The sequence below is a fragment of the Gymnoscopelus microlampas genome (genome assembly GCF_963454915.1).
Source record: "Gymnoscopelus microlampas genome assembly, chromosome: 16".
Lineage (NCBI taxonomy): Eukaryota > Metazoa > Chordata > Actinopteri > Myctophiformes > Myctophidae > Gymnoscopelus > Gymnoscopelus microlampas.
This window is the reverse complement of record NC_139953.1, coordinates 41644434-41661507: the sequence shown is the minus strand read 5'-3', so window position 1 is coordinate 41661507 and position 17074 is coordinate 41644434. Positions and strand designations below refer to the sequence as shown.

Sequence of the window (17074 nt, the reverse complement as noted above, 5' to 3'; positions counted from 1 at the left end):
CACCTACCATTATTTCCAGCAGTGTCAACGGTCTCCAATCTTTGATTTTTACGTACAAAAGGACAAATTCGTGGGCAAATTGCTAATGGGTAAAATGTATCAAAAATAATGTTTGAATGAGTTGCAGACCTACGTACTGTATAGAGAATGTACAGTATTATCCCATTAAGACCGGGAAAGCATTTTTTGATTTCTTTGGCTATTCAAAAAATAGCAGATATACAAACTTGTAGATCAGCAATTACAACACGTGCGCATTGGTTTCAAGTGGGCGTGCTATCAGATCAGGAAGCAGGCCGCGCTTTACCCAATCAAATGTAGTGGGCGGGATTCACGTGTCCGTCGACCCTTCCCCCCTTGAAACTAACCGAAACTAATTGAACAATAGCGTCTGCAGAGCAGACAAAACCACGGAAAGATATTCACATTTTAACTTGCTCTTTCATCATAGAAACAAGTGTGCTTATAACCAAAACCATCCATGTTCTCTGGGAGAAGTGGTGTTAGTGTTCCGTGTAGAAATATTGTTAGTGGGAATGAAAACATAGTCGCACCACCCGGAAGTGGAGCGGTGAAGGCAGACTTAAACCCCGGTTTCCTTGCGCACGTGTGCTGCGTTTTCTTCCGCCCAGAGCTAACTGAGAAAGAACAAACAGCAGAGGTCGCTGTTTTTCATTTTCAGTTAGCTCAGGGTTCCCAGATTGTAAGCTTGTAAATCTGCTATTTTTGAATAGCCAAAGAAGATCTAAAAAATGACACAGATTCTTTCCCGGTCTAAATGGGTTAAACATTTGAAACCGATGATCCACGCTTCAGCCCACACAAAAAAAACAACCCTCACCTGGCCTGCAGGGAGGAGGAAGTGGATAAAGAGTTATTATTGACTCCTGGCAGGGCGTTGTTGTTGGAGCCCGTCTCGGGAGGTTTGCGTCCGACGGCGTTGGGCCCCGGAGGCCCCATGCCCTGACCCGCGGACTGAGGCATACCGGGGGAGGTGGGGGCCACGGTGGTGCTGGGTCCTCCTCCCACTCCTCCGCCGGGGTACGGACGCCCGGCCGCCCCGCCGGCGGGTCCCCCGGGGCCCGGACCCAGGCCTCGGCCGCCCGGCGTGGTGGAGCCGCAGGGCTGCCCGGGCCCCTGGCCGTGCATGGGGCTCCCGGCGTTCATCCCCAGGCTGTTGGCCATGCCGGGGGCGGCTCCCGGACCGCTACTGTTGTAGTTGGCACTGGTGGGGGCCCCGCCGTAGTGAGGGGGCCGGGGGTAGTTACCTGGAGGAGAGGAGTGGAGGAGAGGGGATTTAGAACGAGGGATACCAAAACTTTTCAGGCCGCGACGCCCCAAAATAATCATATTTGAACTGGGGACCCCTCAACCTGACAAGTACTTGGAATTGTAGGAGTTGAGGCTTTACATTTATACTGACTCGGTTCCACAAATAAATATTGTGAAAATAGCCGAACTACAAGCTCACAACAACGCCTCGCAACTGCGAGGCGTTGCGAGCTTGTAGATCGTCTATTTTCAAAAGAATTGCCTCTTTCTTAGGTCATATTTAACAATTCGATTTTTTTTTATAGTATAGTTTGTTGGTTACTTTTGATGTAGTAATGGTCTTATTATTAGCTTATTTCATTTCATTTTAGAGATATTAAAAAGGTCTTAAAAGTCCTTAAATCATCACTTTAGAAATATGCAGATACCCTGTATACACACTTATACTGTATGTTGGTTTGTTTACTGTTGAGTGAGAAAACAATGTTGCACATTAAGATAATCATCTGGGGACCCCCAGTTTGGGAACCATTGGATTAGAGGGAGGGGGAGAGAGTTTTGAGGGGAATCTAGGGTCTTGTAGGTCTAAATCTTTTGAGCAGCACTGCCCACAATTATATTACAAGTTGTCAGTGTTTTATTCAAAGACACGAAAAGAAGAAGAGTGTTTTATTACTGAGCAGCATTATTGATAACAATGTTGTGTTGATGATGGTGATACAGTAGATGGAGACGCCAAGAACATCAACAAGGTAATAAATTACCACCTGATGAAATTTGGCACAGGCTCCAAAACCAAATGTCTTTCGTCACTACAAACTATATACTTCAGTTGACCGGGGTCCCCCAGGCCAGGGCCCCCTACTTTGTCCCTCTAAAACCAAATCTCTTCGTGGCATGTAGCCGATCTACAAGCCCTTGTAGACCTGCTATTTTCGTAGCCTGGTTCCAGACGAATCTGCCATTGCATTTCGACATGTTTGCCTAATGTTCGCCTATTGTGTCATGCCCAGAACAGAGAAATTTACAGGACAGTGTAGGACAGTGGTTCTCAAACTTTTTCATGTCAAGGACCCCCAAATGGACACTTATTAGCCCGCGGACCCCCATTTGAAAAGATACATTTTAAGGACCCCCAGTTTGACATGCATTAGGGCTACGGACCCCCATTTAATGGCATTTCTATCTCTGGGACCCCAATTCATGTTGTAAAATCAATGTTATCTTAACTCAGAGTGTACAAATGGAACCAAATGGACCCGTTAGGGTCCATTTGGTTCCATTTGTACACTCTCAGAGTTACAGACCCATAACGGTCCATTTGGTTACTATCCATCATTTAGCTGGGGACCCCCTGGAACCCCCTCAAGGACCCCTGGGGGTCCCCGGACCCCACTTTGAGAACCAATGACTTAGGATTCATGTGGTTTGACACACCAGCTATAATCACAGTTCAAGACGGTATCACTTTCAAGACTAATAAATACTCCCGTCTCTCTTGTTCTTTCGGTCTCCCCCCCCACCCCCCCCAAACCCCCCTTTCCCTCCTTCCAGTGGCTGATAGTTAGAACTGAGGCTATGCCAGCCTCTGTTTTACGCATAATTACCACTCTGATTTCCCATCCTGTCTTGCTGCTGCAGCAGCAGCTGCTGGGAGAGATGTGCGCAGCCTGAGTGAGTATTGCCTCATGTTGTTCTGCTTCTCGCACTCCCTGGGGAGTAGCAGCCCAAACCGCCTCATCTCGCTCCGTGTTGCACAGTCAAAATCTACTGGTTGCTGTTAGAATTTGGCTTCTGAAGCATGTAGTAGTTGTCTCCACCCCCCCCCCCCCCCCCCACACACACACACACACTCTAGCAGCGTCAGCCATCACCACTAGATGTGATTATTGGTATAATTAAGTACTGTGTCTGCGATGCTGAGCAGGCTGTTTTAAGGTGGCAGTGTGAAACATAGCCTTAGGCCATGTTTGTTGGGTACAGTTTGCTTTCTGAACAACATGCAGGCATGGTTTTGTCAGCCGAGCCCGTCCCATTGGTCTGCTGTTGCTGAGGTAGACCGTAAATTCATTATGTGAAACATTGTGGAAGTGCAGACGGTGTTGGATTGCTTTAGATGTAATGTGGTTGACCAGAGATTTGATCACAACCGAGAGAAGGTGGACATGTACTAGGAGAGCGCAATTCATCCTTGTTAAATGGATGGTTCACCCAAAAACATATCCTACGGCTATAATTTGATGACCAGCGGACCGGTAGGCAGCGGTTCTGGTAGGAGATACAAAGGAGACTCTTTGTGTCTCCCACGGGAAACACTGCCGATCATCAAATTATTGGCTTAGGAATGCGAATGCTTAGGAATGCGACATAAACTAAAAATATCCATGAATTCAAGTCTCCATGGGGTGACTGATCGATAGGAAAAAAAAGTCATTTTGAGGGTGAACTATCACATTGAATCAAGATAATGTTTTTTTAGTGTGGCACTGAAGGGAACTAGTCGTCTTAGAACAGGGTTTGTCTGTATCTGCCGGTTATCCATTTCTGTGTCTCTGTCACCTAAAAGGTAAACCAATCACTTCAACTTGTGCTGCTACACTGCACATGCATACAGCGAACCACACAACTCAACTCACGCTGCCAAGTGCATACAGTGAACCACAAAGCCAAGCTCTGTTGCCTATGTTATCAATATTAGGGCACAAAGCTCACGTTAGCACATCATTGATGATGTGTAGGCATTGTTCAAGATGCGTGCATATAATTTTGGCCAATGTAAAAGAACGGAGGACAGCAATCCTCCCACTACTGTAAGACTGAAAATGAAGAAAATGGCTGCCGCCGTCTTGGAAGCAGGAGTGGGAGACGGCCTGGGCGCACACTTATCCATCGCTACGTCAGGGACCCCCGGGAGATGGCGTCAAAAGGTGAAGACCTGCTACGGATGGACCATGCTGAACCAGGCCTATAGGGTCAGCAGCTTCAAATGATCCATCATATAAAGTGGGGCTTGGCAGACAACGCAGCATGGCAAGTACAGCGAGTCTGAGCAGACTGCTGAACATGTAATTACCACCTGCCCCCATACAGATGATCAGAAGTCAGCCTCTTTGACCGAGGACCAGTGACGAGGGCATGCCATGGCTACACGACACTGATGTCACACAAAAGAAGTAGTACGAATAAAATACAAGTTTTCAATTTACCATTTTCAGATGTGCAGGCTATTATATGTAGGTGGATTCAAGCCAGTTAGCTGCTAATTAACTTGACAGATTACTTTTTCAGTTGCACAGGGTTAGCCACGCCATTATTGGACTGTATGTCTTGTTTAATGGAACGAGTGTCACTCCTCTTTATGTATTATGTGAAGACAGTACCTCCGACTCTGGCTGTTTGAGCGCAAACCTTGAATGCCGCTTATTTCAACCAAACCACTATGGTAGGAGGTGCATTTAAAGGGTAAGACCACTTTGTTAGAGGTTTGGGTTGTGTAGTTACCTTGCCATGATGTAACTCCAAAGGTGGACAAGAAATCAAAAATAATTGCTCCATTGATTAGAAATTGATAATTCAAAATATGCTCCTCATTGACTTACATTGTACGGTAAAACAGCTCTCAAAGTCACTCTTTTAGCACATAAATGAACCCAAACAAAGTTGATTCAGACAATATAGAACATCACCAAACCCAGTACTGTTTGTTTTTTTAATAAAAATGTCAACTTCCTGTTGATTTTACTATTTGAAGATCTGGATCCGGATCCGCCGATCCAGTCCGGGTTTTCTACTTATCAAAAATGGCAAAATCAACAGGAAGTTAACATTTTTATTTAAAAAAAAAACAGTACTGGGTTTGGTGATGTCCTATATTGTCTGAATCAACTTTGTTTGCGTTCGTTTTTGTGCTAAAAGAGTGACTTTCAGATCTGTTTTACCGTACAATGTAAGTCAATGAGGAGCATATTTTGAATTATCAATTTCTAATCAATGGAGCAATATTTTTTTATTTCTTGCCCACCTTTGGAGTTACATCATGGCAAGGTAACTACACAACCCAAACCTCTACCAAAGTGGTCTTGCCCTTTAACAACCCCAGATGGTGCATCTGCTCTCAGTGGCCCGGTGTTTTTCTCTTAGCATTTAAACTCAAGATTATACACAACGGATAGTTACATCAGATCCTGTGTGCTTTCCCATCATGCCTTGCGCTTGTTGCTAGGAGAGGTGTGAGCAGTGAATTGCCTCATGTTTTGTCCCCCCCACCCCGCCAGCCCACCCCATCCTCCTCACCACCCTAGACGTCCTCTCTGTGACTCCCTGCTGAATACTACACAACAAGAGGGGGGGAGAGAGGGAGAGAAAGGAGCTTTTCATGTCCAAAATCTAAAATTCTAGAGGTGTCACGATACGCCTAATCCACGATTCGACTTTTGATTTTAAGCTCAGGATTCGATTTGATATTTATTGAATTTTAATATCAGGCTATTGACTCTTGATTTGTAAAGAAAAACACTTGTTTCTCAATAAGTTACTTTTATTTGAATAAGAATTATAAATAACAAATGAGAATCTAGAATAATAAAATGTTCAACATGTTAATAATATAAACTTTGGGTTTTATCAACTGTCTGTCATTGACATTTTCAGATTCTTCTTTAAGAAAATTATTTAACATTCTTATTGAAAATTAAGATTTTTTTCCCATTCCAAGTGTCTATGACTGACTTCCAAAGTTTGCTTGCCCTTGGGTAGACAACCCTGCCTGGCGGAGATTCTTTTTGTAAAGTCATTGTGTGTTCTGCTTAGCACCTGCCTAAGCTGGGTTTGGATCATGTACATGTTCCTCCTCCTCATCAGTTGTTGATTTAGGCTTGATTTATACTTAGTTGTGCGATGCAGTCACACACCTAAAATAGTTGATCTACAAGCTCACAAGATGTCGCACTGCAAAAAGTGGTAAAAATGGCATTTACAAAATTACAAATCCTAAAATTTAGATTTCCTCACAAGTATAGTAATGCAAACGTGAGAGAGAGTGAGAGTGTGTGTGTGTGTGTGTGTGTGTGTGTGTGTGTGTGTGTGTGTGTGTGTGTGTGTGTGTGTGTGTGTGTGTGCACATTGTGCATGGCAGGCCTCAGTTCTCAGCAGCAGGCAATGCTCAGTATACCCGGGCATTCATCATAGCCGCGCCGGCCCGGCACGCGAAAGCACACAAGATGGATTACCATAACAACCAAGTGAAAGTGAAGCCTGATTCAGACGAGTGCACGCATGCGCTCGCGCGCACACACACACACACACACACACACACACACACACACACACACACACACACACACACACACACACACACACACACACACACACACACACACACACACACACACACACACACACACACACACACACACACACACACACACACACACACACACACACAGTCGGCTTTTGTCGTCAGCTGAAACAACAGTGGATGTTGATGAATGGAGAGATCTTGGCTGTCAGCTTGGCTCCATTAGTTCAGAGCTCTGAGTCATGGACAAGGTCTCATAGAGGAGGTAAGGCTGGAGTTCTCTGCCTCCTGGTTCTCTGATGAAGACCTTCCACATCCCTGTGACTACAGTACAAAGATGCTGGTCTGAGTCCTGACAGCAGGCTGGGTAACATTAGGTGGAGAAGCTTGAGCAGGTCACCAGTAGAAGACTGGTGATTATACTGGGCTGCTGCTCCAAGAGGCCAGGCCAACAATAGCACACTGTGGAGGAACTAGAATGCTCCCAGTGTCCAACAGTAGAAGACTGTGGTTGTACTGGTCAGCTCCCAGTGGCCAACAGTAGAAAACTGTGGTTCTACTGGTCAGATCCTAGTGAAGACTGTGGTTGTACTGGGCAGCTCCCAGTGACCAACAGCAGAAAGCTGTGGTTGTACTGGTCAGATCCTAGTGACCAACAGTAGAAGACTGTGGTTGTACTGGTCAGCTCCTAGTGAAGACTGTGGTTGTACTGGTGAGATCCCAGTGAAGACTGTGGTTGTACAGGGCAGCTCCCAGTGGCCAACAGTAGAAAACTGTGGTTGTACTGGGCAGCTCCCAGTGGCCAACAGTAGAAAACTGTTGTTGTACTGGTCAGCTCCAAGTGGCCAACAGTTGTAAAGACGGTGTGTAACAAGGCACCCATAACTTTTCAATCAGTAAAAACTCTCTTCTAATTCTACCAATAGGCTCTATGCACAGCAGCCATATTGGGAATGAATTGGGCCCCTTCCTTACTTCCTTCACAGGTGTTACCAATGATACTAATGAAGCCTCTGTTCCATTCTGGTCAGGGTGCTGATATTGTGCATGTTAGCTCACTAGAAACACTCCATTTTGGTTCCCAAATGGTGGGTGTGTAACTCTGAGAGTGTACAAATGGAACCGTAAGGGTCCATTTGGTTCCATTTGTACACTCTCAGAGTTATGGGGGTCATTGAAAATAAGACAACCACTATGCCACACTAAATGGAACAGAGCCTTAATTAGTATTATTGGTAACACCTGTGAAGGAAGTAAGGAAGGGGCCCAATTCATTCCCAATATGGCTGCTGTGCATAGAACCTATTAACCCTTGAGCAAGGCACTGTGATTACATTTCACCTCCTCCCCAGCCTTACCTGGGGGTCCGTACTGTCCGACTTGGGGCCCGTACGGAGGTCCTCCCTGCTGCTGGTAGGAGGCATGGTGCATGGGTCCCCCCTGGGTAGGGTGAGGGTGAGGGGACATGGGGGGTCCGGACGACTGGGGGCCAAACTGGGGCCCTGGGGCGTTTCGCTGGATGGGAGCAGGAGGGAAGCCTGGAGAGACAGAAAAACGATACCAGATCAGCTGTGTGTGTTTCGGGACAGGAACACGATGGAAAACACTCATGAATGAGTTCTGTGTGTGTGTGTGTGTGTGTGTCCAACCAGCACAACATGGAAATAAATCACGTTTCACAACAACGGATGTGTTGTAATCGCCGGCATCTGTCTGTTTGTCTGCCTGCCTGTTACAGTGATAACTCATGACAGCCTGGCATCCGTCTTACTGTCCGACAGACGCCAGATATTTGGGCACCGATACGATCTCCAAGAGTCCTAGACCACTGATTACCGATGTTGTGAGCTCCCAGTAAGCCGGATGGCTTATTTGGAATCCTTTCCTTCATGGGAGAGTTCATTAAAACAACTGGATTAAAAGTTCAATAAGAACAATACAAAAAACAAAAAACAAAAAATACAAGTTTCCAAGGGGAGCAGTAGTGCAAATAAAGAAATAAAAACACAAAATCTGCTCAAAAGAAGAAAAAGACAAACAAAACAAAAAAAAGAATAAACTATTTTGTAAAGATGACTAAATCAATGGACTATAGTAAGGAAGAAATTAGATATTGTTTTAGATGTTTCTTAAATATTGGGAAGGATAGTGAAGACTTGAGAGACACATCTAGCGAGCTCCACAACTGAGGGCCTCTAAATGTGATGAAATGTTTATGTTTTGAAGTACGACAAAAAGGTAAATTAAAATCATCACCTTGCCTTGTGGGGTAAGAGTGAACATCAGAAGTAACATGAAAAAAATTATGAAATGAATAAGGAAGGTCTTGTTTACATTTTTTAAATATGAAGATAAATAAGCAGGTTTGAAAAACAGGAACCTTATCAATGGGCAATAAAGAATATTTAATAAAGAGAGGTGCAGATGGCTCGTGTCTATTTGAGTGAGAGATCATTCTCAAAAATACTAAAAATACCACATACTAAAAATATATAGTATGTGGTGTGGGTGTAGCATCTCTACAGCTTAAGTTACACGTCATCACATTTGCCTCATGATTTTCAATCCGATTTGAAAATCCTTCTTTTCGGCAAGTGACGCCGTCATACTACGGAGTCCAACTTAGGCGTACGAGTGCATTTCTAGTTCCAGATGTTTGTGGTCTTATCTGATGAGGGCGTCCTGTTCTCGTTCATCTGAGCTGAGCCGATCTGACAGCAGACCATACATCACCACACAGACTATAATGGAGACTGCTGTCTTTTGGAATGTGGAATCATTATTAGACGTGATAAAATACAAAACGCAGCCCTATTTACACTGAAGCTGGTCTCAATGCCAGACATTCTTATTCTTGAACCGGCTAAACAAATCTAACCTGGTGTTCCTAGTTTGAGCCATGTCGCTATGGGTGAAAATGTTAAAAAAAAGGTTTTATTTAAAAAATAGCCAATCTACTAACGACGTAAAAAAATAAAAAATAAAAACAAATATTTTTTATTTTTTATTTTTTTTTAAAAACATTTTCAGAACCCAAGATATCATGATTTGAAAATGTTCTGCTCCATTCACTTCTTGTTTAACTTCTTACTGAAAAAGGCTGTATCTCGGCTCCTAAGCACTTTTTTTTACAATGAATTTTGGCTCTGGCACTCAGAGCCAAACTTCAGAGCCAGAAATAAGTCAGGCACTGAATGAGTTAAGAGCTGAGGCCGATTCTACAAATGTGTTCTAAACTAGTTCTTTCAAGATTTTTCAAAATTCTTCAAAAATAGCAGATATACAAGCTTGCAGTGCGGCACAAAGTGACACACTGTGAGCTAGTATATCCGCTATTTTTGAATAGCCAACACTAAAATAAAAAATGAAAAATGTTTTCCAGGTTTTAAATGTGTTAAACGCTATATACTTCAACGTATGTCAAATAGCGAAAATAGACAATCTACAAGCTCAAAAGGCGTTGGGACATTGTTAGCTAACAGATTTGTTTTTGTGTTCTATTTTATGCCAAATATTCTTCTATTTTCACGGAATGCTCTTTTATTTAAATGTTCCCGATCATGCTGTACTCAGGGCGTCCTTGAAAAAAAAGAGAGCTTGCTCTCAATGGTCTTCCCTGAATAAATAAAGTGTTGTTCTATTCTTTCTGAATGTTCTTCTATTTTGGGCTATCGTGACATTGCCAGAATGGGGGACGCCTAGTGTTCATGTGGTTCAGTGGTTAAATGACCTGTCTGCCCATTGTCCGCTCGTGTTGTTCCATGACTACGCAAAACCAAAGCCACTCTGGATAAGAGTATCAATTAAATGCCCGAAATATAAATGTACATGTCACAGGTGCAATCAAAAAGTAATTCAGGTTGACTTGAATCCAGATACCAATAACAACCGCCTCCTTTCACAGAGGAAAATCAGCCTGGTCCAAATGGCTGGATGGATGGATGTGTGTGTTATTAGTCATAGGGCTCTCCAGGCAGAGCTGCAGTCACAGACAGAACACTGGCCCGTCACAGAGGTAGTGACAGACACACTACAGACAGGGCCTGATGTCACACACACTAACTAGCCATGGAGAGACAGAGCCAGACCCCTGCTATGACAAGCTCCTCCCTGCCTGTGTGACACATTTTATATTAGACTAATGTGACTAACTCTTTAAGTCTTTGATTGTGTGTAACCAACTCTTTGACGGTAAACCAACTCCTTCAACAGAGTGTCAACTAACTTCTCTAACCCTCACACAAAACATGCGATAATCCTGGTCTCTATACTGCCTCCCCCTGGTCAGCCCGGGGCGCCTGATGGAGGGTAAAGGAACTGGTGGGAATAACGTGTTCCTTCCACGCCCTACCTACGTCCTATCGGGGAAACACCCCCCTGTCAGGTGATAAGAAGCGGGCCTGCTCACTCCTCATGCATTGAAGGAAGCATGAGCTCAGTTCGGGGCTCTCCCCAGGCTGGCAGAGGGAGAGTAGCGCCCAGGATTACAGCTTAGGCAATTGGCACCGGGTTAAAAAACGGGTTACAAAATCATAGGATAAAAAAAATAAATGACTAACTCCATCGTGTGTACTACTTAGACGTGTAATGAATCAACTTAGATGTTGTGTAGCTAACTCTTTGACAGTGTGTATCCATCTCTCTGATGGTGTGTAACTAACTCCTTGATGGTGTGAAATTAACATAGGTGGTTTGTAACCAACTCCTTGAAGGTCTGTCTGTAACTAACTCTCACGTACGGTAGCCAGAGTTCTATTCCACAATCTCCGAATGCTACATAGAGTCTTATATAGAGTCTTAGACCATGAGTAACTTTTTGATTGATTGAATACTTTATTAACAGTTTGCAAAGACAAGCACAGGGGAGTACAGTTCAATACAAGGTCTGGACTTTAAACCTTGTAAAGACTTGTAGGACTTTAAACCCAAGAAAGCACTATGGCTTGTTTCCATTGGGGTCCTTTGTACTCAATTCATCGAATATACACATCGAACATCGAATTCAACAAACAGACACGGTATGTAACCAACTCCTTGACAATGTGTAACTAACTATTTGACAGTGTGTAAGTGTGTTACTAAGACAGAGTGTAACTAACTATTTGACAGTGTGCAAGTGTGTTAGTAACTTAGACAGTGTGTAACTAACAGAAACAGTATGTCACCAACTCCTTCATGGTGTGTAACCAACTCGAAGAGTGTAACTACAGTAACTTAGCCCATTAAGACCTGAGGCGATTCTTAAAAATGTTTTCTAAATCCTAAAAGTTATTTGAAAAACAAACAAAAAAATGTTCAAGATTATTCAAAAATAGCAGTAGATAGTTTGTAGATCTGCTATTTTTGAATAGCCAAAGAAATCTAAAGCGACACAGATGCATTCCAGGTCTTAATGGGTTAGACGGGGTGTACCCAACTTAGATGCGAGTAACTAACTTAGACAAGCTGCGTACCTTTCCCCAGGATAAAGTAAAGCATAAAATGGGTCATTCTCAGTGTGAAAGAAAACTGCTTAAACCTGCTCTAATCCGAGACCACCTTGGAAACATGAGAGAGCAAAGTCAATATTAATGCTCTCTCTCCCTTCCCTCAACCGCCAGTGTCCAGGTGGTGTTGCCTGGCCTAAAGCTGGAGGGAAGGGTTCTCTGGTGGTGCCGACAGCTGGACGGGGGTATCAAGGCCAGACAGCAAGATCTGGAGGCAATCTGTCATACAGCTTGTGAGGCTATGGCAACCACACACACACACACACACACACACACACACACACACACTACAGCCTATGAAAAACAGCTGAGGAGAAGCACCCACCGGTTGACTCTCTCATACATCCATCCACACGCGGATCCTGAGAAAGGCCTGCGAGTGTCTCATTCTATAAAATCCACCCGGCCAACAAATCCTTGACAAAATGTGCTTTTGGTCAACGGCAGTAAAATGTGATTATGAGGTCATTTATGAGGTCAGTTCGGGGTCAACGGTGTTGCCCCCTAAACATGACAACTTAAAACCCTATAATACTTCGTTGACCGAGGTCCCCCAGGGGTCTGTACTTGGCTGCCCCCCCTCCTTCTTTCCCTCTACACCAAATCTTGCTGAAAATACCCAATCTATAAGCTCACAACTCGACGTGACGTGTTGTGAGCTTGTATATCTGGTATTTTCATCTATTTCGCCTATTTTCGCCTATTATGACATGCCCCATGAATAGGGATGCTAGGGTTCATGTGGTTAACAATGTCTTGTCATTTAGAAAACCTCCCACTGCATGTTACAGTTTGATTGTGTATTAAGAGGGTTGGTGTGAGGACCTTACCTCTGTCCTGGGCCATGGGGGACTGTCCCAGGGAGGCATGGGGGGACACGTCTGACACACTGCCCGGGGTCTGGGGAGCCATCTGGGGCCCTGAGAGAGGAGGAAGGAGGCTTAGTGTTAACATACACACACACACACACAGTGAGAGACAGAGCCAATTCTGTTGATCGTCCCTTTATCTCATCATTACAGACACAGACACAAAAACATCAACTTTCTGTAACTCACAGCTGGATGTGGATGTGTGTGTGTGTGTGTGTGTGTGTGTGTGTGTGTGTGTGTGTGTGTATGTGTGTGTGTGTGTGTGTGTGTGTGTGTGTGTGTGTGTGTGTGTGTGTGTGTGTGTGTGTGTGTGTGTGTGTGTGTGTGTGTGTGTGTGTGTGTGTGTGTGTGTGTGTGTGTGTGTGTGTGTGTGTGTGTGTGTGTGTGTGTGTGTGTGTGTGCGCGCGTGCGGCTAGACGTCCAAACAGTCATTAAAACTAGTGTATATCTAAGCTCTGTCTGTTGTAGTTTTGTCAGCTTTAGAAACAATTACCCTCCTGTAGTCACATATATATATACATACACACACACACACACACACACACACACACACACAGAGCTGCCTCTGTGTTGCCTTTGACATTGTCTGGGGGGAGGGAAGGGGGGGGGGGCATAACGAGGTCTTTTTGTGTTTGTTATTTGTCTAAAGAAACAGTGCTTCTCTCCCTAGTCTGTCTCTCCTGAGGTAGATAATGAGATTGGTTTAACCCTTTAAGACCTGAAGAAGCATCTGTGTCACTTTTTGATTTGAGCTAAAAAGCATTATTTTACACTTTGGCTATTCAAAAATAGCAGATATACAAGCTCGTCGCGCGGCACAAGCTTGTAGATCTGCTATTTTTAAAAAATCGTGAAAATGTGTGCAAATCTTTTAATATATATTGTTTTAAAGCAAACATATTTAACTCAAATGTTTGCTTCCGGGGGTCCTTGGAACATATATTTTTAGATGGGGGTCCGCGGCCAAATACATGTCATTTTGGGGGTCCTTGACATGGAAAAAAGGACCACTGATATTATGGCGACATAAGTTTTTTTTAAACTGTTGAAGCCAGAAGCAAAGATTTGAGTTACAAATGTTCGCTTTTATAACTCAAATCTCAAGATTTGGTAAAACATTATGATTTTTCAAAAATAGCAGATCTACAAGCTCATAGCGCGGCACTCGGTGCCGCGCTATGAGCTTGTATATCTGCTATTTTTGACAAAAGTGTAAAATAACACTTTTTAGCTCAAATGAAAACTTGACACAGATGCGTTCCAGGTCTTAAAGGGTTAAGGTCTCACACACATACACACAGATGTATGGGCATTGCACACACACCCCAGAAACTAGCTGATCTACAAGTATGATAGATCGGCTATATTCGGAGCATGATGGCACCAGCACACAACCAAGGATAAAATCAGGAATAACTTCAAACCCAACTCCCAAAGACTAACCTGAAGAATCTTCTCCTAATTGTAAAGCCTAACTCGACAAAAATCTATTTTTTTTAACCCATTAAAAACAACGATTTCTCTCGTGAGGAACAGAAACATTTTCTGTCTATTTCTTCTATACTTGTGGGGACATTTGGCCTTAACCCATTTAGACCTGGAACGCATCCGTGTCATTTTAGATTTCCTTGGCAATTGAAAAATAGCAGATATACAAGCTCATAGCGCGAATATATGTATTCAAAGATTTGCAAGAATTTTCTCGATTTTTCCAAAATAGCAGATCTACAAGCTCATAGCGCGGCAGTGCCGCGCTATGAGCTTGTAGATCTGCTATTTTTTAATAGCTAAAGAAATCTAAAGTGACACAGATGCGTTCGCCGGATTAAATGGGTTAACAAGTACAGTGACACTAGTACGTACACGCACGCACGCACGCACACACACACACACACACACACACACACACACACACACACACACACACACACACACACCTCAGTGGGACAGCGGCGAAGCCATTAGTGTTGACACCACCAGCATATACCCCGTGGAGACGACCTTTGAGCTCCACAGCATCACCGTGGAAACCATAAGTCACACTGACACACACACACGTATATATATACACACACACAGTTCTTTGACGCACAGCATCCATACATCGTCACATTGTGTGCCTCCTGCCTAGGTCTCATTATAACATAGGGTACAAACACACACACACACACACACACAGCACCCAAGGGGGATGATGGGAGATGTGTGTGTGCCGCCTGATTGACAGGCTGGCTCCGACAGAAACAAAGGCAGCGTTGAGACCCAATGTATATAGGGTGTGTGTGTGTGTGTGTGTGTGTGTGTGTGTGTGTGTGTGTGTGTGTGTGTGTGTGTGTGTGTGTGTGTGTGTGTGAGCGTGAGAAATATACAGAGGCAAACGGCAAGAATAGATGTGGGAGGAGGTAAAATAATATTAACTCCCAACATTCTTGGCAGAAGAAGTGATTTAGCATTTTACTGGTGTAAACTATTCTTTCGAGACGCCTAAAAAAAGAAGAGGTTCTATCAAATGAATCGTTTAATATATACGTGCACAGTAATGATAAATGTATAATAATTAATGTGCCTCAAACTACCAAGTTAGACAAGACAACAGGACACAAATCTCTTGTCGCAAGTGTCATCAAAGGGTGTATTTCACTTTAAAACCCTTCTGGGTCGATTCTACAAATGTCCTCTAAATCATTAACGGTATTCTGAAAAACCTATATTTCTATATCAGTGGTGCTCAAACTTTTTCATGTCAAGGACCCACAAAAGTTATATGTATTTGCCCGCCGACCCGCAGAAGCAAAGATTTGAGTTAAAAAATGTAAGCTTTAAAATATATATATTCAAGGATTTGCACAAATTCATAGTGGGGCACGACGGGACGTGCTATGAGCTTGTATATCTGCTATTTTTGAAGAATCGTGACACACACACACACACACACTCATATACTGTATAATCTAAAATGACACAGATGCTTTCCCGGTTTTAATGGGTTAAGATATTTGATAATCATTTAGTCAGAAACCCCCTCCTATATAAATACATTGTAACTTCAAACACCATTTTAACCATGTTAGACTCTTTGAAAACACACGTCCCTCCCTGGTTCTGGTGACTGATAATGTCCTTATAATGCATGAGGCGGTAGTGTTTTTTCAACTACTTCTTTCGTTATAATATTTCTATACATTTTTCAAAAGACAAAAAAACTGACACTTTTCTTTTTTCAACTACTTTTTTCATGTAATGTTTTTTTTTTCATATATATAAAAAAAGAAAAGAAAAACTGTCTGGGGTGCACACAAAAGTCATAGAAGACGTTCAAATGATCCCAGAAGTGTTTTAAAGTGAAATATCCGTTTAACTGATCTATCACATTGGTTCTCAAAGTGGGGTCCGGGGACCCCCAGGGGTCCTTGAGGGAGTTCCAGGGGGTCCCCAGCTAAATGATTGATTAGGCAACAAATTGACCCTTATGGGTCTGTAACTCTGAGAGTGTACAAATGGAACCAAATGGACCCGTTAGGGTCCATTTGTACACTCTCAGAGTTAAATTGACATAGATTTTACAATATAAATTGCGGTCCAAGTGATAGAAATGCCATTAAATGGGGGTCTGTAGCCCTAATGCATGTCAAACTGGGGGTCCTTGAAATTAAAATGGTTGAGAATCACTGCTAGAGCCGTAAAAAATCTTCTCTTATGGGGGTCCCTGGCATATCTTTTGAAATGGGGGTCCACGGGCTAAAAAGTGTCAATTTGGGGGTCCTTGACATGAAAAAGTTTGAGAACCACTGATCTATCATACTCATGAACATCACCAGTTCACCCGTTTTGGCAGTGAAGGAGTTACGCAGAATTCACACCAGCTGCGGCTCAAAAAGTGACTGGTGTGAATCGCTCCGTTTGAATGCAAAATGCAATAAAATGGGCGTGTCTGAGGCATGAGTGACACCCTTGTTAAAAAAAAAAGCGAGTTGTGCTCCAGCGAGAGAACCGCTGCTCCGAGCGGATCAAGTACAGGTACTCCATGTTCGTCTCTGCGGCAGCTTGTTTGTTTTGTAAATGATTTATACGTTTTTTAGTCAAGAAATAGTCCGTGCCGGTTGCTCAACCTTCATTCATTTCACACCTACAACCGTAGCCTAGGACAT

At 43.5% G+C, this 17074-nt stretch overlaps 1 protein-coding gene across 5 annotated transcripts in view; it reads right to left on the bottom strand.

Annotated features, from left to right (window-relative positions):
* The window catches only part of arid1b (AT-rich interactive domain 1B), a 91966-nt gene that overhangs the window by 32425 nt on the left and 42467 nt on the right, over positions 1-17074 (bottom strand). For all 5 annotated transcript variants that reach the window (XM_084081786.1, XM_084081788.1, XM_084081789.1 and 2 more), the window contains exons 5-7: positions 12885-12974; positions 7927-8106; positions 842-1268 (exon numbers count right to left, since the gene is read on the bottom strand). In XM_084081786.1, the coding sequence (XP_083937912.1) occupies positions 842-1268; positions 7927-8106; positions 12885-12974 (697 nt within the window). The remainder of the gene's footprint in view (positions 1-841; positions 1269-7926; positions 8107-12884; positions 12975-17074) is intronic.